This window comes from Jatropha curcas, chromosome 11, assembly GCF_041381405.1.
Source record: "Jatropha curcas cultivar XTBG-Jc1 chromosome 11, XTBG_Jcur_1.0, whole genome shotgun sequence".
Lineage (NCBI taxonomy): Eukaryota > Viridiplantae > Streptophyta > Magnoliopsida > Malpighiales > Euphorbiaceae > Jatropha > Jatropha curcas.
In genome coordinates this window covers 3,191,370-3,216,761 of record NC_143161.1, presented here as the reverse complement: position 1 = coordinate 3,216,761, position 25,392 = coordinate 3,191,370, and the positions used below count along the sequence as shown (strand labels likewise).

General features: G+C 34.4%; 4 protein-coding genes and 1 long non-coding RNA gene across 5 annotated transcripts; 1 reads left to right on the top strand and 4 right to left on the bottom strand.

Moving 5' to 3' along the window:
* Positions 1–9: 9 nt before the first annotated feature.
* LOC149492372 (uncharacterized) lies at positions 10–1,091 on the bottom strand. The gene is made up of 2 exons (XR_016318706.1): positions 764–1,091; positions 10–94 (listed from the first exon to the last, which is right to left on the bottom strand). It is a non-coding gene; the product is annotated as an uncharacterized LOC149492372 (long non-coding RNA).
* Positions 1,092–1,460: 369 nt separating this feature from the next.
* On the bottom strand, positions 1,461–6,215 carry TRANS11 (translocase 11; the record flags this gene model as incomplete). Its single annotated transcript, XM_089716411.1, has 9 exons — positions 1,461–1,870; positions 2,667–2,875; positions 3,432–3,625; positions 4,356–4,420; positions 4,511–4,958; positions 5,364–5,581; positions 5,763–5,837; positions 6,034–6,095; positions 6,191–6,215. Coding segments are annotated over 9 exons (1,479 nt in total), but the record flags the coding sequence as incomplete, so codon positions are not given.
* Positions 6,216–7,011: 796 nt separating this feature from the next.
* On the bottom strand, positions 7,012–11,582 carry LARP6A (RNA-binding protein). The gene is made up of 11 exons (XM_089715926.1): positions 11,174–11,582; positions 10,723–10,801; positions 8,931–9,025; positions 8,726–8,797; positions 8,555–8,634; positions 8,375–8,459; positions 8,165–8,212; positions 8,010–8,075; positions 7,794–7,931; positions 7,479–7,572; positions 7,012–7,384 (listed from the first exon to the last, which is right to left on the bottom strand). The coding sequence occupies exons 1-11, from the start codon at positions 11,468–11,470 to the stop codon at positions 7,245–7,247; spliced, it is 1,194 nt and encodes a 397-aa protein (XP_089572052.1). The 5' UTR covers positions 11,471–11,582; the 3' UTR covers positions 7,012–7,244.
* A 549-nt stretch (positions 11,583–12,131) lies between these two features.
* On the bottom strand, positions 12,132–17,028 carry LOC149492369 (protein BIIDXI-like). Its single transcript, XM_089715927.1, has 3 exons — positions 16,791–17,028; positions 13,375–13,872; positions 12,132–12,919 (listed from the first exon to the last, which is right to left on the bottom strand). Exons 1-3 carry the CDS (start codon positions 16,876–16,878, stop codon positions 12,330–12,332), a joined length of 1,176 nt encoding a protein of 391 aa, XP_089572053.1. The 5' UTR covers positions 16,879–17,028; the 3' UTR covers positions 12,132–12,329.
* A 3,052-nt stretch (positions 17,029–20,080) lies between these two features.
* Positions 20,081–23,810, top strand: PFD6 (prefoldin 6). Its single transcript, XM_089715928.1, has 5 exons — positions 20,081–20,242; positions 20,348–20,418; positions 20,493–20,617; positions 21,394–21,454; positions 23,599–23,810. The coding sequence occupies exons 1-5, from the start codon at positions 20,164–20,166 to the stop codon at positions 23,653–23,655; spliced, it is 393 nt and encodes a 130-aa protein (XP_089572054.1). The 5' UTR covers positions 20,081–20,163; the 3' UTR covers positions 23,656–23,810.
* Positions 23,811–25,392: the final 1,582 nt, after the last annotated feature.

The window sequence follows — 25,392 nt, the reverse complement described above, 5'->3', positions numbered from 1 at the left end:
AGATGTGGGCAACTCCAAAAACATGCTCACCCTCCCTGACAGCAGGTCCAAGTGTCACATTTTCTTCCTTAGGCTCTCTAGTCTTTCTTTTCGACTATAAAATCACTCACACCAAGCATAAAAGTTAATACAACAAATCTTGCAAATAACAAAGAACCTCATGTATTTGAAAAAAATAAGATTAGATTCAATGCGCATTCAGCATTAGTGTGATAATTCGTCCAAAATTAGACCATGCACATGAGCCTAACAAAATATCCTCTTGTAGGTTTAACATTAAAATGCTAAAACAAAGAACATTGCGATTTTGCTGCTCAAGAAATGCTCCGAAAACCAATTCTTTGATTCATTTACAGACCGTAAACGAATCAAAGAGAGTATCAATTTGGATTTTTTATTTGCTCCTCCACAAAGGGAGTCCATTTAAACACAGGTATTTTATTATTTTTTTTCTGAAAAAAACAGAGTTATCGGTGAAACCACAGTTTGTGATAAGTTCATATAACTGAACTCCCAAATGGACAACTTAAGTCGATTGCGCTCTAAAATATACTAAAGCCGAATAAAACTAATCGTATTTGTTTCTACTGAATGTGAAGATTCATAATCTACTAACTAATCAGCAAAAGCAGAGCAAAGTTCTAGATCTCGTCATGAATTTTAGGGTTCCTCACAAAAAATGTGAGGACCAAAAACGAAGCAAAGAGATCAATTGGGACATATAAAGAAACCAAATGGACTGAAGCAGAGAAGAGTTGCTTACCATGGCTGCGACGAGATGAGAATGAGATGGAGATAGAGATAGAGAAAAGAAGGGTTTAGTGGTGGCTGTGTGTTATGAAACGCGAAAACCCTAAAGAGCAGCAAGAAGCTCTGTATCGGCTGCGATTATATGAGAGAAGCGGATTAGGGTTTTACTTTGCGAGTGTGTGAAATTTTGGATTTGTACACATGCCTCGTGACTTCTTGTAATTATTTGGATTGGCCCCTCAAATTAGTAATATTCCCTTGGCGGCCCTTCAAGAGCTCCTCTTATTTTCTCACCCTTTTATTTTCAATAATTCCTCCCTTGTATATGGCAATAAAGAGGGGCAGTATTGACATCTCCTTTTTTTTTCTTAGGGATAATTTCACGGACACATCTTAAATCATTTTTTAACTAGCGTCAATAAAATTAGCCTGTTTTTCTTGGTATGCCCATTTTAATTGGTATGATAAATTTATAAATAAATTTTTTGCTGTTGTTAATAAATTTTGCACTTATAAATTTTAAAGACTATTTTTAAAAATAAATTAATAATTGACAAAATAATCATATGGCATAAAAAATTATATATTTTAAAAATAAATAAAAATTTATATGATTGTAGTTTAATTGTACTCAAATGAAAAAATGTCTTCCCCAAAAAATAACGGATAAAATTCATAAATCGATAAAGGATGTATAACCTTATCCAAAATTTATCAAAGGCAAATAAAAGTTAATTACCTGAACTCAAATTTGGTACAAGAAATAAATAATAATTTCCATTTGCCAATTTTATAAAGCAAATGATACAACATTGAAGTTTCAAAACTAAATCAAGAAATCATCTGGTAAATACAACGGATCTCGACTCTAGTGACCCTAACTACCGGGGCGAAAAAATAATAATAATAGGCTATCGAGCAAAAATGCTTTCTGAAGCTAAGCTGATATTAGACCAACATACCCAGCAATTACGGCCAACAGGCATGACACAACATATGCACCAGCAACAATGATTGGTTCCTTGAACCCACATAGTTCAAGATGATGATGAAACGGTGCCATCAGGAACAACCGGCGGCCAGCTCCCCACAAGCATTTGCTTGCCCTGAAATATCCTACCTGGAACATAAGCAGTGTTTAGACATGGAAGTTCCACCAGCAGCATTCAACGTGATAACTTGAGGGCATGTCTAGGTTGTATCAACATCGTGCAAATACAACATTATCATATAAAATGCCGACATATCTATTTAGTTGTTTGAACGCTAATACAACATAATGTAATACACTTCTCCTTATTAGTTAGGGGCATTCATGATATTATTGGCAAGCATTCAATAATGTCGGTGAAGTAAAATGCGACAGGAGTGAGTACTCTTCTTCATTAATATAGTATCAAACTTCAGAATATAGTCAGCCTAGAAACTAGAGATCGTGGAGAGAGAGTAACATCCAAATATTCTGTTCGTTTAATGGCAATCACACGGAAATCCACCTAAAATGTATACCAACAGCACTTTCCAGTTTTGATTCTTATAGTTTCCCAATCAAATTGTCAACAAGAAACTTCACACAAACATTACTAGATTTAAATAACCAGGTCAAAATAGATCAACTTAACACATAGGAGAGGAAAAAATATGTTTTGGAATGACGAGTAAAAAGTCAAGGATTGTACCATTATAGCACATGATGAGCAGGCAGCAGGGATAAGCAATAGCAAAGAACAGGCAGGGACTACATCTCTAATTGGGAAAGCAGGAAAGCATTCATTGGAAAGAGAGAGGGCAAAAAAAGGGAAGGAAAACACAACAGTCTCAAAAGAGCAGACGAATTCGAAATAAATGCTCAGATGAAAAAAGGAAAACTTTGTAATTGGAAAAGAATGAGATACAGCATTGTCAACTTAATATACCTGCATAATAACTGAAGATGCTTCCAAGACAATGATCCCGGATGAAATGCATAATGGAAGGAACATTCCAGTACAAGCAGCCATTGCAGCTAAAGCTGCACCTAATGCCAAGGATCCTGTATCTCCCATAAATACAGATGCCTTGTACCGGTTGTGCAACAGAAAACCAACACAAGCTCCTGCCATTGATGCCCCAAAAATAGCAAGTTCTGCTTCAGAAGGTCAAATGTTAGTTATTGCAAAAGAAGCATCCAGAAAAGGCTTATAACTCAAATCATCACCGCTTTCACAAAGTAATAATTGCATGCAATACTTGGAAGAGCAAATTATACATCTCTATAACAAACCAGCAAGTAGCAAAAAACACCACATTTACATTGGATAAACATCTAAAGCCACATACAGAATTGTTTATCAAAATCTTGTATGGGCACAAGGGTAAAGGTGCAATCCAAGCGTGAAATGTGAATTAAGATGGGACTCCATTAAATGATTACAAGTTAGTAGCCTGAAGAGATTGGCTATACAATTCAAAAGCTTCACCCAGGCACCAACTTGATTTACATTCACCCGTTAAAGATTGCTGACAAGACAAAGTTAAATGGCATCTCTGATAACTTGGAGCATTCTAATTCTCACAAAAACAAATTTGGCTCACCAACTAACATGTTGCACTTCTTCAGCTGAGCTACCGATGCCTCCACCCAAAAATCAATATAATAATAATAATAAAGAAAAAGATAAGTTCCATGAAACTCTGCTAACCTGAACATATTGGTAGCACTGCTACTGACATTCCTATAAAGGCCAATGCAGCAGTCCCACCAGCTAGCCCATCAAGACCATCTGTTAAGTCGATTCCACTCCCCATGGAAACGAAACAAAGAGAAGTCAACAGTAAATAACATTTTCCAAGGCATACAAGACCCACTGGTGAAGGTAGAGGAACTAACGTTTTCCTGCATTTTGCAAAGAAACAAGTGGATGAGGAAAAGCAACAGTGCACAAATAATCATACAGCAATAAAGAGTCTTAGCAATAACTTATTGTTGTTTTACGAATTAACTAATCAAGATGAAGCATGTATGGTCGCCACCAAACTTATATGGTTCCTTCAACAGAATATAGTGGAAAAGTGGCAACTGGTAAGAATGTGGCAGGAAACTAACAAAACCTTAATTTGAACATGTAAATATAAATTTCCAGCACTGACAAGAAAGCCAAAGTTTATTCTTGAAACCTATTTGATGTCAATTAATCTGTTATTCATAGTCGCAATTTTTCTCAGTATCTTAAATTTCCACAGTATTCAAAACTCTATAATAAGCTAAAAACAGGTAAAACAGAGTAAAAGGCACAACTCTCAAACTCTAAGAAGCTTCCCTTGCCTAGTTTATTTGTTACCCCACAGGGTCGGTAGCTAGCTGATACAGTTCTTAGGACTCCCAATCCATGTTCCACTTCCTTTTCCTGTTTCTTTTTCTGAGTGGAGGTGGGATGGAGGGGATTGTTTTTGGGTGGGGTTAACACATTGGGCAATCAACCAAAATTTAAATACTTCTATTAGTATAATGTTGATTACTCACAAAGTCAAAAATTAGCATCCCCTTGTAAACTGTTCATCACAAGAATAGATATGTGAGTTACCGTCAGGTAAATGTTGATCATATTAGTTACAAGAATGTATACATGCTGTAGGGTGATGATATACTTGTGGTATCCAACCAAAAAGCAAACCAGGTCCCAATAGCTATCTGTAAAAACATAGACAACTATCATTAGCAAGCTCGTTTATAATAAATTTTAAAATCTATCAGAAGAAGCAACCTAAAACATAATCTTACCTCCAAGAATAATTTTACCCATGCAGATAGACCACTGTTATGATTCTTCGAGAGACCTAAAATGTCATCTAGTAGACCAATGGCAGCAAATGCTAGCGTTGCCACTGCCGCTCCAGAAACTTCAATGGAAGAAAAACCAGCTATAAATTTTGCAACACCTACGCCAATTGGTATAAAAAATAAACCACCCATTGTGGGGGTTGCCCTTTTATTGGGATGCCTAATTGGACCTTTCCTAATAATTTGGTGAATCTTCAAAGCTCTGAGAAATGGAACACAAAGATAACCCGCGATGGAAGATAAAGTTGTTGATATCAAAAAGGGCCAGAATAAGTAAAATGGAGGAAGGGGTAGTCTGACAATCTTCCATGCACACCAATCAACAAATAAAAGTAGTACCATAAGAAAGCCAATTAATCCCAAAGTATTTAGAATCCCAAGTCTGGTCCTGTATTAACATTAGAAAAATACCCATCAAACCGGAGAAACTAACAAAAAAGTTGTCGCCAGAAAAAAATAGATTCCATTCGTTGAATTGTTTTTTGTACATCAAAACATTGTCTACAAGTGCTGAAGCATAATTTCAATGCTTATCAACATTTCATGTGTCAGTCACCAAAGATGGAGTTCTTAACTAGATAGGTTATTGATATTCTTTGCCATCATTATATTTAGTTCTCTATATTCTTTTATACAAGTATTACTAATTTCATATTGCATAACAATGAAGCAACAGTAAGCCCAGAAGAGAAAAAACCATCATTAAGTAGAATTCATCACAATCAGGAGAGAGAAATAAAACTTTCTACAAGCAATGACAACAGAGTTGTATTGATTGCAATCATGTACTTGCCTATGTCTTCTGCGCCCCTGTGCAACCATTGCAAGCCTGTGAGCTGTAACTGTGAGAGCATCATTACTCAATACTCTAGCAGAAGGCAAATCAATATCACTCACTGGATTTAAGACAAAATCTCCATCACTGTCTTCCCCATCACTGGATAATATTAAGTACCCAGCTGCACCATCATTGTCATCGAAGTTGTCCAGTGAGGATATGCTAAACGAATCCTATAAACCCAAAACTATAACAATGAGAATCAAATTCGGAGAGCATGAGCAAAGTCATACTGTAGTTACGTACGTACATTTAGAAAAAAAATTTAAAAAAAAAAAAAAAATCAGTCCTCCTCAAATGGACCTCAAAATTGATAACAGGAGGTAACATTCAAATTTAAAAAGCATAAATTACCTCATCAAAGGCCCTAACTCGAACAATCCTATGTTGCAATCGAGAAATACGTTTTCTAACATTTGATACGTTCAACTGCACGAAATAAGAGGAAAAAACAATAAAACAATCGACAAATAAACCAATATATCGTCATTGGAAAGCAATTAGCATTTATCTATATGTTGTTTTTCTATATTTGCGGTAGTCACTGTTTCGACCAGATCGACTCAATATTTCCTCAAATCGCACCTCATTTAATTAAAAAACAGCCATGATATAGTGAATATACCTTGACACTGCAAATTGAATTTGCTGTAGAAAGAGAAAAGCTCTTTCGAGGTGGAAAGAGGCCTGAACGAGAGAGATGGTATAGAGATCGCATGAGTACCAACTCGAAATAAAGAAGAAAATGAAAAAAACAGGAAATTGAGAGTTAAGAATGGAACCAAGTTTCGAACGGAGGTTGATGAGAGAAAACAGTCATGACACAGAATTTATATATTTTTCAATAAAAGTCTACATCGCATATACACTTTAAGAGGATGTATGCCGACGAGGGAAAGGGAAAACAAAAACGAAGATGGTTCCATATTTGTCAATCTGTCTCGCTTTGGTGTCTCCGCACGCATGTTTCTTTCAAGAAACTTAACGTGCACGTGTTGGTTAGGTGGCGCTATGCTACCCCAAGGACTCGGAACTATTGTCCATATAGTAAGCAAGGTTAGGTGCAATATCAAGGAAATGATGTGGCCATGAACCTCTCTTGACCGTGGGAGTTCTCGTGTTGAAATCATACTGACGACAAGCGTTTTTTTCAATTTAATGAAATTAGAGGAAGGTTATTTTATGAAATTCACTGTCTTATTTCAATCCATCAAATCTCGCTGAATGAAAAAAATTCAATTAAATTTAAATAATAAGACACTTAAAAAATTAGAAGCATTTTTATAACTCAGTTACAATACCCAGGTTGTAAAATCTAACGATCACGAACCTTCGTATTTCTAACCGTCTCTTCATTTTATTCTCTCTTTCCTTTACCAGCAACAAACAAGCGTGGCAGAAATTTGTTAGAAGCTACATTTCCTGACCCCTTGCTTGACGTGGGCTCCCAGTCTCAGGATATAGGGAACGTTTCCCCAATCTTGTCCATTTTAATAAAACAAATGTTCATTTCCTTATATTCATAATAATAATTGATCATAATAATTTTGCTGTACAACAAATTCAAAAGAATAATCACTAATCAAAGTATAATGCAAGCGTGTTGAATTCTTTACGAGAATATTGCACTTTTATACAAATCTAACAACAAATACAAAACATTCGTCTGTACTACTGAATTGGAGTGTATATGCAAAACCAGACAGCACAACTGATAATACAATCTAGCAGTACAAACACTTGCTTCCAATCAGCCACATCTATATGAAATACCAGAAACACATCTCCACCCACACTTCCATCTCACACAATACTATGGATATTACATGTGGTGAGTCATACTATTTGCTGATTTTGATTACTTACAGGAGGCCGTCCTCGTCCCATTGTAAATCCCCTGGTTCCATCAGGCATTTTTGGGCCAGGAGGTGGCTTTGACGGCTCAATGGCATGTGCAGAGGAAGTAGCTCCATGACCTGTGGGGAAAACCAAGATAAAACACATGAATGGTGCAATATTAAGAAAGAAATGTGAAAACATCAAATGTAAAAGCAACAGCTGTCTAATTACCCAGCCCATTGGTGGTGCGATACTTGTTCCTCCGTGATCGTCCTCTATTACGACCTTTGTGGCCATTTTTCTCCTTAGATAAATGCTCCCCGTCCTGAAACGAATAAAGAGAATATGCACTAGTTTTCTCAAAATGATGGAGTTTACAGAAAACCATTACAAGTTGGAATCAATCAAAAGATCAATTCATTATTTGAAAAATGGAATGAAATCTATTGTTGAGAGCTTGACTAAACAATAACAAGACCAGTACTGATCAAGGGCTCTGTCTGAGGATATAAATGAAGGCTCAAAAGAAAAGCTCACAACTGTTACCTCTTCATCATGTGTTTCATCATGGTGCTCACTCGAGTTATGATTCTCCTCATCTCCCATTTGGTTAGATCCACGCCCAGTGTTATTCTTTTCAGTATCAGGTTCCCTCCAGGCTTGTCTTCTTTGTCCATACTTACCCTATCACCAGATAATTAACGTAAGTACCCATTCTTACCAACAGTGTCGATAGCATAGAAGATGAAGCATGATTCTCACCATTCGCTTAAGAAGCTTGACCCTCAATCCATTTCTCCAGTCCTGTTCATTATTCAAAGTAGCCACCTGAACCAATTACAGAAAAGCGCCCGCTTAAAATAAGCAAGGATCATTAACCACATGCAAGGAGTTTCTGTACAATAGTTGATACTTACAGCCTTCTCTGCAGCTTCAACAGTGTCATACTCCACGAGAGCATGTAACTACATTAAAAATTTTGAAAATTGGATTAGTAGTTTACTGCTTATTCGTTATGTTAAAATTTTACAAATTTTTTCCTGATAATGAGATTGTTATATACAATTGATAAAATAAAGAATACAGCTAGTACATGTTTATTAATAGACTTGCAGAGAATGTCATACCTTGCTACTGATCAGAACATCTGCTTTGCTTCCTTTTTTGGACTCTTCCATAGCATGAGGATCACGAATGGATATATGCTTGATCCTAGAATTTTATAAAATTATATTTAGCATGATGCATACCAAAAAGAAATGTGATTTAAATAGAAAAAGAAAAGAAGAATAGATTAAAGAGCATACTTCCCAACTTCACCAAATATTCGCCGAATGTTCTTTACTGAATGATCCTCTGGAAGATTCTCTACCAGAACAGTGCATAACTAGGGTCCAGAAATTACATGTTCAAAAGTTTCTGCACATAACATGTCCAAAATATAGGGGCAAAATTATCAAGTTCCTTCAATAAAATACCTTCGGATCCTTAAACTCAGCGAGTGGAAAAGGATGAAGGCGCTTCACCTTCTTTCCATCTGCACTCACAACCTGTGAATTATATAAAGCAAGTTAGAGGAGTTAAATTATTTTATCACGTTTGAGAGAAATCGCCAATGTATGGGTAATAAAGCCAGTTTCAATGAAATCATGATAAAAGAGAGGAGATTATACAGCTACTTACAAGAAAAGAAGACTCCCTAAGTGCAGCAACTATAAAAGAATGGTCTTGGGTGAGTTTCTTCATTTTCCTAAAGGAAGCAATAATTGTTATGGGAACTGCAAGAAAAGAGCTGATGTGAAATTATAGGCTAAGAAGTGTGCAATATATTCGTAAAGAGATCATGAAAATATACTTTTGAACCAAGAGCACAAGTAATATCATGAAAATGGACAAGAGCTTAAAAAAAGAGATTTCATTAGTAAATTTGTTTTGTTTAAAAAAATCACTTATGACACTAATTAACTTAATAAACAAAAAACCCCAAAATGAAAAAGATCAATAGCTATTAGCTTTATAATTAAATTATTTCTTATATTAGAAAAGTCAACAAAGCTGTATGGTTTTAAATACATAGGCAGTAGGTAGCTGTATGGTTGTTAAATACATAGGCAGTAGGTTTTGTATATAAACAATACATACAGTAAAAATTAGATTTGTCCCCAAATTGTCTAGCTTTCTCTTTTATTTCTTCACAATAGCAACAGCAACATCAATAATGCCATTTGAAATGATGGAGAGGGAATTTTTGAACAAAACAACCTTCTCAAAGAAGCTAGAAAATATTCATGTATAGAATATAAAGAGATGCTTTCTTTCTGATAATTCGTACAAATCTGTCACTAGAAAAGACAATGCATTTGTAAATATTAATAGTACCATGTAACGAATAAGGTTCTCCATAATAGAGATTAGAGGCATAAAAAATTCAGCCACCATATTATGTTTATAGTGAGCCAATTGCATTAATAGATCATTACAACATTCAGGCACTTAACCAAAAAGATATATTTATGAATAGAGAATGAATCAGGAAGATGGTTGCAAAGTCATTCAGAGCAACCCCAGAAGTTCGGCACAACTTAGATTGGTCGCACCAGGAAAACATCCAGGGCAAGCAACCTGTCAGAAGTACCTGTCTTATTTCATCATCTTCGACAACTCTATTCTTGACTTCCCAATGGGGACCAAATGAATGATTATGCTATGATTAAATAACTTTAAACCCAAAAAATTAAACTAAAATAAAAAAATACAAATTTATAACCAAAAAATAAAAAAGAATGGAATGCTTCTGTTTGACGTCTGAACATAAACAAGATACAAAAGCAACACAAACAACAGAACAGGACATTTGATCCTCTTTTCAAGTCTTCCACGTAGATAAATGTTGTGAGAAGGCAAAAGACAATACCTACTGGTGGCCTCAAAGTCCTCAACAGACATTGAAGTTTCTTAATCACAAGTATAATAAAATAACTATCCTCTCAAGATAATCAAATTAAAATGTAAATAAGCTAAAATAGGACATGCATGTTGCCAGAGATTTTTGGTGTGGTACTGTCTCTCCCAAGAAAAATCCTTTAGTCAAGATGAATGGAGTCCATTTGCTTGATGGTTTGTAAGCAAAATGAAAGAGAAATAAAGGAGACAAGAAAACCCATAAGAAAGGAAAACAAGGTGCTATAGGTTTTGTTATTGTAAGCTCTGTCAAATTATTGGCTGCTCATGCATAAGGATGCTGGATGCGCTTGACAGAAAATTTTACACGGACAAAACAAAAATTTGGATAAGTGCATTTCATTGTCTTAGATCCATTGAGCAGTGCACTAGCAATCGCCAATAATATAATGTGCTAGTATTCACATGTATGAGCATAAACTTTAAACAGCATCTTCTAATCAATTCCTCAGCAAATCTAATACATAAGTTCAGCCTACAAGGAAGAGAGATAGATGAAGGAAAAAGTACTTACCAAACCCTTCCTTTTTCTTCATCAAACCTATCATATGCTTGTCAGTGGACAAATTTTCATCACTAAAATAGTATTCCACCTGAAAAACGAAAAGAGAACTTCAATATGAGGATCAATGCCATCTTAATTCAGAATCTTTATGTTGATTATGAAATTTTCTCTTAATATGAGTTGAAGAATAAGTCATAGAAAAATGCATGTACATGTTTCGTCCTTAATCAGTTATCAAATAATGATAAACCAATTTCTGGCCTTTAAATCATCAATCACCTTTCCATAACTAAGAAGATGAAAACCCTAATTATATACTTTCGGTGCATTTTCTAAGTAACGAAAATCGTTATCTAGATTAAATTGATATGCAGACTAATAGTACGTCCAATTAGATAGCTAATAATGTTCCACCATTAATGAAAGCAATATAAAGGATAACACAAAATAGAGGGCTTGCCTGTTTGATTATCCTGTGCTTGAGGCCCTCGGTTGGATCCGTGAGCGCAGTCGGCTGATCTTGATCTTGATCGTGATCGTGATCGTGTTCAGCATCTGCGTAGTCATCATGCTCGAGCTCGAGCTCATGATCCTCATCAGACGGCAAAGCGTGAACTTCAGGCAGGGCCAGGGCGTCATCGGGAGATCCAACGGGAGTGAAATCAGAATCATGCGGGGGAGGATGTGGCACCGCAGTTGAAACGACGGCATCGGCGTCGGCGGCGCCAAATGCGTTGGGCCCCACCTCACCTTCCATCAGAGGAGTCTCGGAGGAAGAAGAAACGGAGGCGTTTTATTGAGAAATGTGGGAAAAACTTGGAAGAGCAAAAATCCCTCCCGCCCTTTCTTCTCCTGCTCTCTTTAGTCATTTCGCCCAGACCGCATTTTATACAGGAATGGAACTTGAAAGGACATTTTGGTCAATTCATTTTCCGTCGAAACGTGAATTTTTTTAAAATTTCGCCGCTTGTGCTAAGTCCAGTCGTTGACGTTCGTTCACATCTCTAAACCATACGTTCAACGCACCGTTCCTCCAAGGTTTTTAATGTGAAGTCCTCCAAACGACATGCCTTTTAGACCTCCTTAAAACCAGTTTTCACATGTCGTTCATCTTGTAGGAGAGGTAAGCTCCTTCCTTATAATGCTGCGATCAATTTAACATTGTCACTTGTCACTTACGTATTAGCCCAATTTAGTTGCATCTTCCCTAATTTTAGGTCTTGTAAGTGATTTAGGTTGAATCTTGCTTGCTATGTTTTAGATAAGAATTTATATTTATATTATTTGGTAATGAGCCAAGCCTTTTATCTTTCACATAAGATTGGCTTAGTATCATGGCAAATTTATCTGCAATTATTTGACATCGTTAATTGGCTTACTATTAGGAAACTATTATTAAGTGTCGTGTAAAAGATAAATGAACATACAAAGATAATAGAAACATTCTCATTTCTAAAAGCAAAACTCTCAAGTAAAGCTCACAAGATAGCACAAACTTTGGGAATTTCAACTTACGAAAACTCCCATGCCAAGGTACCTATTACCATACTATGATAACATACATGAAACGCATATTTTTACTCCTTATATTATATCCTACCGCCGAACCCACCCATCTAAACCAAAACCAAAACCAATACCCAAAACCAAAGCCCAAGCACAACCCCACCAATCCCAATCCTCCCAGCACCCGAAAACCAAACCCGGACATCGTCCACCACCGGCCCACACAAAGAGCTCATATCATCAGTTCTGGTATTGTAATATATACTGTAGAATGCAACGCGGGTCCTCTCAGCCTTGGCAGTGAAATTCAAATTAGCAGTTTGAAATGTCGAATTAGAGTCAGGTGTATAGTGAACATTCTGGGCTTGATCTCCGGCAAAAGCCATAACTGCTAATGGCTGCTTGCATTTGTCTTCAGCATGTCCCAAAGCAAATGACAAGGTGTATGCCTTGTTAGGTTCTGTTTCAACCATTTGAGAAATTATACCTTCCTTACCTGAAAGCAACTCAATGGCACGTTTGCCTTGGGGAACTGCAAAATGATAGGAGTCAACATAACGAACGGCCCTATTCGATTCCACAATCCAACCAGGCAAGGAAGTTGTTTCTTCATCAAGATTGGTTGGAAGCAGAACCCCTAACGAAACGTTTCTAAACATCCATGGACCTTCCTCAAAGTCACCATTTAGCACTGCATTATCTGAAGGAACAAAAGACAGAAGTCTGGTTATAAATTTGCTGGTATAATCATAACAGTCGGGGTAGCAGCTTTGCAGCCGGTGTAAAATATCATTTGCTATATGAACTTAAAATTAGTTAACTGTTAATGAATGACCAGAAGCTTGTTGGCCCGACTAATCAGGTATCACTGACTTCTTTTTCTAAAAGAAAAAAACATGATTAGGTTGTCCACGATCCAAATTAACATCAAGAGATAAGATAGGCCCTATGAACTACTAACTAGTTTAACAAATCGGTTACTCATATAAAGACCACCATCAAACATAAAACATAAAACATTGGATGCCAACGCTCCCAAATGGAAAGGTCAAAAAGTATACTTGAGGACCCACTTATTTACCAAAATCAAAGGACAACCCTTTTTTTTCTTTTACTTTGGGATTTTGATATAAAATCATAAGAAAAAGATACTACCTTTGGGTTTGTCAGGAGCAAAGAGCTTCTTGATTGCAATGTCATCGATAATGGGTCCACAAGTGGGGTCATCCTCCATGCCCGGATTCCTAAAAACCAAACTCACTTTATCTTCTTCTGCCTCAAAAGCCCATGCGTATGGGTCCCATCCTTGCACATTATACAATGTCTGCAAGTCTATCGTCTGCGATGCAGGTGGCACCGAAACGTTAAGTGACTCTAGCTGAGCACACGTGCGAGCCGCACTGAACGTCACTGAGTAAATTGCTCCTTTCTCAACCGTTAGTTCTTGGCTGATCTCTGCGTCGTTGCCTAATCTTACTGCGTGTGTTCCACCGGGTACAATGAGGAGCATCCCGCCCTGTTTTTGCCCCGAAGAGACTAGCTCTACATTACCGGTTATTTTCCAATTCGGGATTTCGCTGGGTACGTCCGCTATGGCCTCACTTGGGAAACCGTTTGCTGGCGCTGTTTCAAAATCACCATTTAACACCAATCCTGCAAGCACTAGCATTATTAATTTCTAATGAAAAATAATTTCATTAAAAAGAAAAAATTAGTGACAAATAGTTGTTGCCATGTGGAAATAATAACAGGAAGCACACACAGTAACTGGATAGAAATTATTTAGACAAAGGTGGCGGGCCACATGCAACGCCAGACATGCATGTTTAATTGTTAAAGATAATTTTCCATATGCAACAAGGTGTAAAAACTATAGTGAGTCTGAGTGGACGGTAGCAAAAATCCAGGGCAGCACGCGAGTAATAAAACGACATTATAGCATATACAATTGAGAGTTGAAGTGACCCCTCTTTAATTCAATGCACACATCATTGTTCCTTAGGCCTCCTGTGATTGGGATGTAATATGCTAAGAAAAACTATCCAAAGTGTATAATATCTTTTTATTAGTTTGCATTATTAATTTAACTTTTTAAGAAGTGGGCCATTATACTTTATTATTTTATCCTTTTAACAAATTACTATCTAAACATATTTTGCATGCAAAATTTAATAAATTGATGTATTTGATTGCTTTAAATAATCAAATATTTGCTTGATGATTGATGTTGATCTTATTGATATTTAACCTGATAATGATATGACAATGACATGGGTTTCAATAAGCCAGCCATTTATTAACATAAGGGGAAAAAACAAAGGAAAGAAAAAGAAAATACAAGGAAAATCTACTATGGATAGGGCTTATCTATTCATGAACCTCAAAACGGAAAACGAATCAAAACCAATATAGAACCAGAATAAGAAGCGAAGAGCTAGTAAATCATCACCGATGCATATGAAAAGGTACCCTCCTAACAAATAAAACACAAAAGAAAAACACATTTATAATTTTTGCTTGCGGAATCTCAAAACGACAAAATAATGATAATGATGTGAACGCGCAAACGCGATATCCAAATTTAGACCAAATGCCGCGTTAAGCGCATCGGCCCTACCGCACCGTTTTGGCCCATCTTTTCAATGCCCTACTTTGACTATTTGCTTTCTCTTTTTTATTTTTTAAAACAACAATCAACGAATAAGGAAAAAAGTCCATATTTTAACGGAACGCTTTTTCATTTCTACGGACGCTATCCAGCTGGAGATTGGGATGATACACTGAGAAGATCAATGATGGTTATTTAATGGGAAGTACCAGTAAGATTTTACAGAAAGCTACGTTGTCGTTTTGCTAAGGGAACAAACAATACCTAATATTTGGCGGGAATGTGTTTTATTTTGGCTTTTATTTACCTTATTATATTGATTCAAAGGTCCACTAGTAGAAGTACCAATGGTCAATGACTCTACTCTTTTTTTTTTTTTTTAATTGCAATTCAACACCATAAACTCTGGTTATTCTTTTAAAATACAGGAGTTCGTACAAAGGAGGGTTTAAAAATGAAAAGAAAAGGATTTAATAAAAAATAAATAAATAAATTAGTGAAAGAAAAGGAACAGCATAAACTAAGGTTATGATTTTGCTAATTAATTTCCTAATCATCTGAGGCATTTTTTGATTGAAAAGTTAAAAACTTAATATTTTTTTTTTCGAAAAGACATAATGCTGTCCTACGAGATACGCAATCTAGGGCAATGGACATACTTATATATGTCTTCTATTTTTAATGGGTAATATTATATCTTTTTGGGATGTTGAAATCTGATCATTTTAGAGCTTGTCAATCCCTGTCCCATGAACATTACAATTAAATTATGTAGGACTCCTTGGACCAACTATATACATTGCACTTAATTTTACTATTAAATACTACCCTTGTCAACTTTTTTATGTTGTTTAAAATTTTATAAAGTGATTAATTTATTTAAATTAGTAATAAAATACTCTTTAATTTGAGTAAGTAAACATTTTACTTCATTTAATTACTCTAATTAAACAATTCTCTCCATTAAGCTACCACTAAAAATTAAGAATGAAATGGTAAAGATGAGGTTTAGGATTATTGTAAAAAATAGTTATTATACTTAGTGATAAAAGTGTAAAATTAAAAAAATAATAACTGTCTTAGAAAAGTATGAATAATTTTTAACAAAATAACTTATTAAAAACTAAAAATAAAAGTGTATTGAGGGATTAATAATTAATCCATTTACTAAATTTAATAAATAATTTAAAGCTCAAGGCATAATTACTAATATCAGAAAAAGGTTGGTAGCTGAAATAAAGCATAAAAAAAGCCTGCAAGAAACCCAAAGTTAATGATGGTGGGCCTAGAGTTTTTGTAGGCTCGAAGACTTATAATCATAGCAAATTATGATTAAAGCGGTGCTAATACAAATAATTATCTAGCTTAAAGAATAATTAACCATTAGGCATCCTATCCTTTACCAAGCACAGTAGCTTTCAAGAAGGAAATTAATCTTTCGTCTTTCTGCAAAAACAGCGACCTTCACTGAAGAAGAAAGGGGCAGTTCTGGAAAATACTAAAATAACCTGAAAGCTTTGAAGAATTTAAAGCTTCTAAAGGTAGAATGCATTTATACTACTATTAGTAAACTTAGCATCTATTCAGGTATCAATTACCGATTTTGGACACCGATCCTGAAATCGAAAATCACCGAAGTCTTATTTCACTTGCAAATTGGAATAACTGAAAACTGTGCGAGTCAAAAGTTCATTTTTCAAGTTCAGTTTAATCCATGAATCCCAACTCCTAGCAGAAATTAGTTTTACGGAGACATTAACGGATATACCAGGAAACCCACATTGAATCTCAATCGTGGAGACTAATCAGATCTCAAAAATGACGACTACCCACTCACAGCATATAAATGAAAAAGAAAAGGGGAAAAACGGTGCGTTTTATTCAGAATTGAAAAGCGAATATGAGATTAACAGCGAATACGAAGAAATATAAAGGCCTGTAAAGAGTCAAAGAAGAAACGTACCATCTTCTCCCAGGGTTGCAGTAGCAAACAGAGCAAAGAGAATGATAGATGAAGCGAACCATTTGCTTCTTGATGAGCTTTCAACCATTGTAGCTCTTCACTCCTTGGTTGGGGAATAGGTACACGCACTCTCTCTCTCTCTCTCTCTCTGAGTGTGAGTGTGAGTGTGGATGGACAATTTGTGTTTGTGGGGAGGCAGAGAAAGAAGCAGAGAGTGTGTGGCTTTTATCTAAGATTCCTGCACTGTCGTCCTATTCTTATAATAAATAAATATTTTCGAGTATTTTTAACTTAAGTTGGCGTTACTTTATTAATTTAATAAAATGCCTGCTTTGTTATTCCTTGCAGTTTGACATATTTGCAGAAGAAAAGAACATGGTCTCCTCTTATGTTCCCACCACCATTATTTAATCAGCATATGTTTTCAATGTAAAATATATATATATATATATATATATATATATATATATATATATATATATATACTAGCAAGGTTCAAATTTTAATGTATAAGCAAAATATACTTTAACCAAAAAACGGAAAGAAAAAAAAGCTTATATGAAATAAGTGATTGCCAAAAGCCAAACATTTAAATGTTATAAGGTTAAATTTTAAAATAAGCAGCTCACATTGCTCCGTTTATAAAGAATTGGGTGCTTTGGACGAGTGTTTACATCATTTATGCAGATCAAAATTTTCTACCTTATTTAAAGAAAAAAAATATATAAAATTACTTATCTCAACACTCATTAATATATTTAAATAGTTAATAAATGATAAAAATAATAAGAAAAAAATTTACTTATTCAAAATTATAACCAAATTGTATTTGTTTTGATGTGAAAATAGCCATTCCCCTGCTTTTGCATGAAATTATTATTATTTTAGATGATGAGAGAATTCAATAATGAAAATATATGATATTATTGAGCTTAGTAGCCAAATAATGGAGTTTCTTCTTTTTATCACAGCCTAAAAGTTTAGAAGTAAAGTAGAGAGGCGAATGAATTAAATCAAACTGATTAAAGTTATTTTGGATTCTTTTTTTTCATGCCATTTCAAGTTAAGTTATTTTAGATTAGGACCCAATTATTATTTTTTTAATCATATTTAAATTAAGTCAAAATTTTTCCTTTTTTTCCATACTATTATGAAAACTAAAATTTAATTAAAATTGAATTGTAGAAAAAATTTTGTGTGAAATTACGGATTTAAATTCAATCGGATTATATTAGTCATGGCTTGATATTTTATTTATCTATAAAAAGAAAATAGTAATAGCCAAAAATAATAAAAAAAGTTAGGCAAGTAATTCCCGTACTTTGAGAATGGCAGTCGCTGCTGGAACACTGCGCACTGAGCACCGCGGATTGACAGCATTTCGACAACGTTCCACGCCTCGTGAATTTATTTATTATAAAATAAAAAGCTAATTGCATAAATTCATCATGTGCTTTATAAAAATTTTTGTGGTAGTTCAAACTTTATAATGGTATTTATACACAAAATATTCATTTAATGCATAATTATTATAATTTTTAAAATTAATTTTTATATATTAATTTTTTAATTAGAGATACCAAAACTTTTACTTTAATATAATTTATTTTTTATTTGACCTTTTTAATTTGTAGAAATATCATTTTGATTTTGGAGTTCTACGGCTCTATATATCTCAACTTATTCATAATTTATAAAGCAATGAACATAATTCTCTGCGACATAAAGAGATTACGTCTGCTGATTATATATATTTATTTATTTATAACTATGAATATAGCTCTATATGCTTTCCGCTTAGTATATAGTTTTTTTCCCCTTTCACTGCATAATGTCTACTATGAATATGTTTTTCCTCTCTCTTTCTTTCTCACTTGGATCTCAAATTCAATTTTGATATGGCTAAATAAATGCAAAATGAAAGGTAGTACATATGAATATTTATGTGAATTTAATTCTACACGGTATTTGAATTTAGTTTACTTCTGCACAGTATTTGAACTTGTTTTTAAAATGTATGTTTATTTTGTCCAAAATTTTCTAATATTCATTTAGTATGTTGATTTTAATTATCTTGTCTAAAATTTTATATATATATTTTTTTTTGAAAGGATAGTATTATTTAGTATATTGATTTTAATTTACAACAATAATTGTGTTGGCGACATTTTATCAAAAATAAGTAAGAAAAGGCTAACTATATAAATTTACTCATAAATTTTGTTATTTTAATTTTACGGTATCATCAACTTTTACTTCTATCAATTAAACACATTAACTTATAAAATTTCACATATTAAACCTTCAAATTTCAAATTTATTTTATTGAATACTCCAAACTTGTAAAATTATATCAATTAAATACTCATTAAAAAATTAAAATTTATGAAAATTATTATTTCTAAAGTCATATTAACTATATATCAAGTCAATATTTTATGATAAAAACCAATAACCTAAAAATCTTGATACTATCGAAAAGTATGTAACATTACTAAAATTTATAAATTTAAGTGCATAATAGATCATCTGTAAAGTTTAAGTGCCGCAAAATTGAAGTTTGAAAATTATTTCAATCATTCTTAATAATTGAAATTTGACAACTCTCTTTTGGATACAATAATTGAGAAGAGACAGGCTATACATTCCCTTCTTTTAGGGGCACGCAGCGCAAAGTCTCTTCATTTGCTTTCACATTTTTAGTTAAAAAGAGAGTATTTAAAACTGAAAAATGCTTTATCCTCAAAAGAAAAAAAAAAAAAAAAAACTGAAAAATGCTTCTTAAAAGAAAAAAAAGAACATTTATTATGTTAGGCAGATAAATGAATAAATGTATTAATAAGTAGCCCAAATGCTAAGACATCTACCACGAAAATCAGCGTAAAAATTTAATACAATTTAATTTAGTAGTTGAAATGCATTATGGTGATTATATGATCGAGTCCTAAAATCAATATGTTATAAAAAATTTTTAATATAATTGCACGATAGTCGTAAAATCAATATATTATGAAGGATTTTTTAATATAGTCGCTTCCTAGTTCCAAAGCGAATAATCTCCCGTTTGATCGTTTGAGATAGAAAGAGTATAAAGTGTTACAATAAAGTACTTTTTTTTTTTTTTTGTTTTTTGGGAGGGGGGACGACTGGTCATTTTAGTCCGCGAACGAGAACGGCAGCATTTTGCAATTGAACAAATTTTCTCGCTCATCAAACTCATTGCTTTAGTTCAAGCCCAGTAAGAGGCCCAGCCTAAGCCGAAAAATTTGTTTTTTTAATTAAAATATAATGGAATTGAAGCAAAGGAAGAACGAAGCGAAGCGAAGCGGAAGAGGAAGCAGAAGGAAGCAGCAGCGAGCAAAAGCCAAAAGCAATGGCATCGTCAACGGCGATTCGAGAATTGCAGCGCGATCTCGAGAACAAAGCCAACGATCTCAGCAAGCATCAAAAAGGCAAGCTTCTCGTTTCCTTCTTTACTGAACCCTATTCCATTTGTACACAACTGTTAATTATTTTCAAGGACAAGAACCCTAAAATGACACAACAATCAATGGCAGATATTGCAAAGAATCACCAAGTGAGGAAAAAGTATACTGTTCAGCTCGGCGAGAATGAGCTCGTACTCAAGGTCTGTGTATTTGCAAGGATTTGATGAATGTTACAGGTGACTGCGGAATGGTGTCTAATTGGTTTAATTTGCAGGAGTTGGATTTATTGAAAGAAGATGCAAATGTTTACAAGTTGATTGGTCCAGTTCTTGTGAAGCAGGACTTGGCAGAAGCCAATGCCAATGTTCGCAAGAGAATCGATTATATATCTGCTGAACTGTAAGTTTTCATTACTTTGGTCAGTTGGGTTGCGAATGATTGGTTTTTTCTAGCTTTTATAGTTTTTTAGCTGATAATGGATGCTGACTTTTTGAAACTGTGATGAACTTATGTAAAATAGTCATTAATTGGCACTGGAAATAAATATTGGTGGTATATTTAGTCCATTTCAATTTACTAGATGAGGTTGCACTAACTGTAAACGTTCCTGACAAGGAACTAGGTGTGACTTAACGTAGCAATCATGAGAGATGATAATTTCCAAGCCATTTGTTGAATTTGCAAATGATTGATAATGAGGAAAATTTCGTCCATTTTGTTTTGATTTTAATTTCCCCCCACCCCCCCCCCCCCCCCCCTTAATGCATAGTCATCTGAGTTTCTATGAGTGACTTCCTGAATGGGATCCAACTTTGAAAAAGTTCTCCTGAAGGTTGAATCTTTCTTTCTATCTGTTTGCCTAATGGATGGATGGAAAGAGATTCAGTAAAAGAGATTAAAAGTGCGGGATAGCATCATCGCAAAACCAATCTCGAAAAAAAAGGCTGTTGTTGCAATTTGTATAAATAAATAAAGTGGATGCAGATCTAGGGAAGAGTGTGGTTTTCTTAGTTTTCACTTTTAATGTCTTTGGTCCATATATTTAGGTGCTTATGCCACAAACTATCACATACTTCCCTCTACCTCTGGCATTCGGTTGTTCATACCTTTTGTTATTGTTGTTATTCTAGTGCATTCCATCTTTTGCCGATTAAGAGTGTGTTTTTGTATTACAGGAAGCGGCTTGATGCAACTCTTCAAGACTTGGAAGAGAAGCAAAATAGCAAGAAGGATGCGGTTTGTTTTCTTCTTTTTCACCTATTTATTAGCTGTGCTCCCTGCTTGGATGATGCCTTTGCTTTTTGCCTATTCTTTTATTGTGGTCGATGATGTGATAATATATCCATTTAATTTTAAAGTTTTTTATTGTGTGTTGGTTCTATTTGGACAGATTGTATTGCTTGATGTTTTCATGTCTGTCGATTTCATTTTACTTATGTTAGAGGGCTATAATTTCTGGTTTCTCAGGATTGCAGTATTTGGATTAATATTCCTGACTAGAGTTTACTCCTCTACTTTGGTATTTGAGTACAATTACTGGAAATTTTGAAAACGATTCAAGAGCTTAGATGAGTTATTTGAAGTTTTGCTGTGATCGTAAATGGATTAGGGTTCCTGGGATCCAAATCCTCATTGAACAACATATAGTTTTCCATCAGGGATACATAGTGGTGACCTATTTATTATTTTTTCTGGTTACTAAACCCAATTGTTTGTCTAGTTATGCAAGTACTTATAACTACAGATTTTCATTGTTTAGAACTGTTAAGAGTCAACCTCAGTTGCTCAATTTCCTACTTTATCATTGTTTTAGCTCTATTTTGGATCTGTTTGCAACTTCGCATGCATGATTGTAGGTTACCTACATCTTTGACTATTATCTAAAGATTCTTCCAACCAAATTTAGCCTTTTGCTTTGTTGGTATTTTCGTGTGTCAGTTATGTTTCTAGGAAAAAAAGAAGTTCAGTTAGATTTTATTGCAATATGCATCTTAAATTTGGGGATGCCTGTCACATGGATAACCTTCCCAGATGAAAATCTTGATATTGGTGTCCTCATTTATGATGAGATTAATGCATGCATTTTGAGTGGCAGGTTTGTGAACCATAGAAGTTATTAGTTGATGCTGTCATGTAATGTGTGGATAGTAGGTTATATGGAAATTAAAAGGAACTGGCAGAGATTATTATATTCTTGATTTCTCAGATTGTTATGTTTAAGCAAGACTCAGTAGAATGATGTAATCATGAATGATTTTTGTTGCATTTGGTACTACTTGTTCATCTTCCTTTATAGTTTAGAAATGTGAGGTTTGTTGAAGGCGCATATTGTATACAACTTGGTCAGCTTTAAGGGATTCCTATGTTTGATTTTGATGGACCTAAATCATTGATTAGCATTTTGGGCATGTCAGATGATCAGAGTCGGTCCTGATTTCCTGTTGAATTGAACTTGAGATGAGCTTGTTTCTGTCTTGACTTGATTAGATCCTAACTCTGATTGATGTAAACTGTAAATTTATTTAGTTTCAATGGAAATTCCTAGAATATTTCCTGATCTCAAAATTGTGCTTTCAGAAACTGAAATTGGAGGCTACCAACTGTCGAATATCTATTTAATCTATGTTATCTTAAGATCATGTAAACTGATGTTTTTTCTCATAATGCAAAGAGTGACATTAGCACAACTGTCCTTTCCTTGTTTTTTCTTTGTGATTTTTCCCGCTATATATTAGGTCCATGTTCATTTGATCTCAGAAGTCTAGGATTTGTCATTCTGAGGAAGCTTTTGCAGCTTATATCCTTGTCTGCTGGTTTCTCTGACTCGTTTCTTTACCCTCAAATACCCATCCTTGGTGCCTATCACATGTACTCATACCCAACACATGAATCCGAATCCAACTAATATGGGCAACTGTTTGGGGATAAACAACTGCTGTGACTTTGGTAATTTTAAGAATCGCTACTGAAATTTGGCCCATTAACTTAAAAGCTATAGTGGCAAGCATGGCACGTTACTTGTAGTTCACATGGTTTGGTTGTTATCACACACCTTCAATTATTTTTATGGGTTCATCTACTCATAATTTGTAATCCATACATTCCCTTGCATTCTGTTGGTTAGAGGCTGAGATATTTCCTGTTTCTGAGGCTATATCTATAATTTCATTTTTCTACCTTCTGGTTTAATATGAAGGGTGCACTGACTATGCATACTTCAAATTGTACATTTATGTACTCTTATTGTCAATTTGCTTTGTGGAGTTGCTTTTGCATCATCATATAAATTGGCTGGCGATTTATGTCACAAAGGGTTATGTTTTCAAGATTAGGTTAATTTTATTTGCTACTTTGTTTCTCATGATTTTTTTACCTTGCAGATCTTAAAGTTACAACAAAGGATCCAAACTCTCCAGGCCGGAAAGGCCAAGGCATAACTCTGATGTTTAATTGGTGTCTTTTTTTTTTTTTTTTTTGGAAAAAAAAAGAGAAGAAAATCTGTACGTTGGCTTCACCACATGTAACATCATTTTATGCTGACATGCTGCAATGTTTCTTATTGAAGCTTAACATTCATTGCTCCTTTTCAGAATTTTGTTAAGCTGATCCTTATGGGTTTAAATTGGGTGTGAAATATATTATGGTTTTTGAGGCACTATGGAAAAACGAGAAATTAATTGCTCTTGAATTTTGAATCTGGACGTTGGGGATTTTATATTAATTGTGTTAATATCCAGGGCTCTGGCCACCGCCAGTGCCGCTTCTGAGCAGGCCCCTAACCTTGTAGGTGCCAGTTTGGTTCCTGGCCGGAACAGTTAATCAGTGTGACCATTTGACCGCTTCTTTTTCTTTTTTTTTTAAATGGTTTAAACTGCATCTGAACTGGAACTATTGATTCTGGTTGTTCTGCTTATTGGCAGGGTGAACTGGAATCTAACCGGCCCCTCCAAGCGACAATTCTGGTTTTGGACTGGAGTTTGTGGACTCAGTCCTAGGACAGATTTGGCTGAGTTGAGGTCCACTCCGATTTCGGGCCATGGCAGTGACTAATATCGAGAACAAATTACTGACCATTTAGGAAGTTTCCATTTTCATAGGATACAAAATGGTCATTCTTGAGTGGCATTTACAGGGTGACTCCGAGGGGCAACATCACTGCCGCCTCTAGCTGCAGTGTTTCCGATAATGGGACTCATGTAGGACCAACCACAATCAGTGGCTACAAGAAATATTCAGTCTAGTTAATCTCACCAACCCATTTGAGGAAGCGTATGTCTTTAGAAAAAAAGAGCACCATGATTAATGACATTTGGATCTTACGTTTAAACCAGAAAAATAAAAAGATATTTTGGACAATATGATTTGAAAATTTATATGATACAAATCAAATCAATTACCACGAAACAACGGTACCCTGATGTTTCTCTCTTCCGTACACTAACTATCATCCTTGTCGCTCGCGAATGCTGAATAGAACCTCACATTCACATAAATCATTACATAAATCTTCAAATAATTATCAGCCTATCACCCAAATCATTAGTAAAGATAAATCTACCTAGTACTGTATTCTGTCTCATTTTATTTGTTTGTTATTTTTTTTATATTTTTAAATATTTGAAAGGTTATCAAATTTAAATATATAAATAATTATTTTTTTCATAATAACCTTTATGATTGTTCATTAAATAAAAAGTTTTTCTTGATATCTTAATGAGTTAAGGGGTAAAAAAGAAGAAAATATTTTTTGTTGACTAAATTCTTAATATTCGTGTTTTATCAAACCATGCAAATAAAATAGGACAGAAAGAGTATTAGAATAAAATAAAATAGTATAGTTCGACCAATGCTAAAAAATTACAACAAACTAACCAAGTAGCTAGTTTTACCTGTATATGTAATTTATTATTTGAAAATACTGGGATTCTTAACATGTGTTAAATAATAATATTATATTATATTGGTGACATTTAATCAGGTTAAACACATCTCAGCTGCTACCTGTCCTGCATGTGAATCAAAACGTGAAAAACAATTGAAAAATTGAAACTTTTTATTTTTGATTTTCCAAATCAAAAGTGAAAAATGGAGATATTGGGCAAAGTGGCAAGGTTCATGCTTCCACAAAGGTCACTTTCAGTTCCACATGGCATGCATGATCAGGTTTTAAGGTA

Coding starts and splice junctions, on each gene's coding strand:
- LARP6A (XM_089715926.1), bottom strand. CDS start 11,470: ATGGAAGGTGAGGTGGGGCCCAACGCATTTGGCGCCGCCGACGCCGAT. Junction 9,026..10,722: donor GAAGAAAAAGGAAGGGTTTG/GTAAGTACTTTT, acceptor CTTTTCTTGCAG/TTCCCATAACAATTATTGCT. Junction 8,798..8,930: donor TTAGGGAGTCTTCTTTTCTT/GTAAGTAGCTGT, acceptor TATAATTCACAG/GTTGTGAGTGCAGATGGAAA.
- LOC149492369 (XM_089715927.1), bottom strand. CDS start 16,878: ATGGTTGAAAGCTCATCAAGAAGCAAATGGTTCGCTTCATCTATCATT. Junction 13,873..16,790: donor TGCAACCCTGGGAGAAGATG/GTACGTTTCTTC, acceptor TAGTGCTTGCAG/GATTGGTGTTAAATGGTGAT. Junction 12,920..13,374: donor TGCTCCTGACAAACCCAAAG/GTAGTATCTTTT, acceptor TTGTTCCTTCAG/ATAATGCAGTGCTAAATGGT.
- PFD6 (XM_089715928.1), top strand. CDS start 20,164: ATGGCATCGTCAACGGCGATTCGAGAATTGCAGCGCGATCTCGAGAAC. Junction 20,243..20,347: donor TCTCAGCAAGCATCAAAAAG/GCAAGCTTCTCG, acceptor AATCAATGGCAG/ATATTGCAAAGAATCACCAA. Junction 21,455..23,598: donor AAAATAGCAAGAAGGATGCG/GTTTGTTTTCTT, acceptor TTTACCTTGCAG/ATCTTAAAGTTACAACAAAG.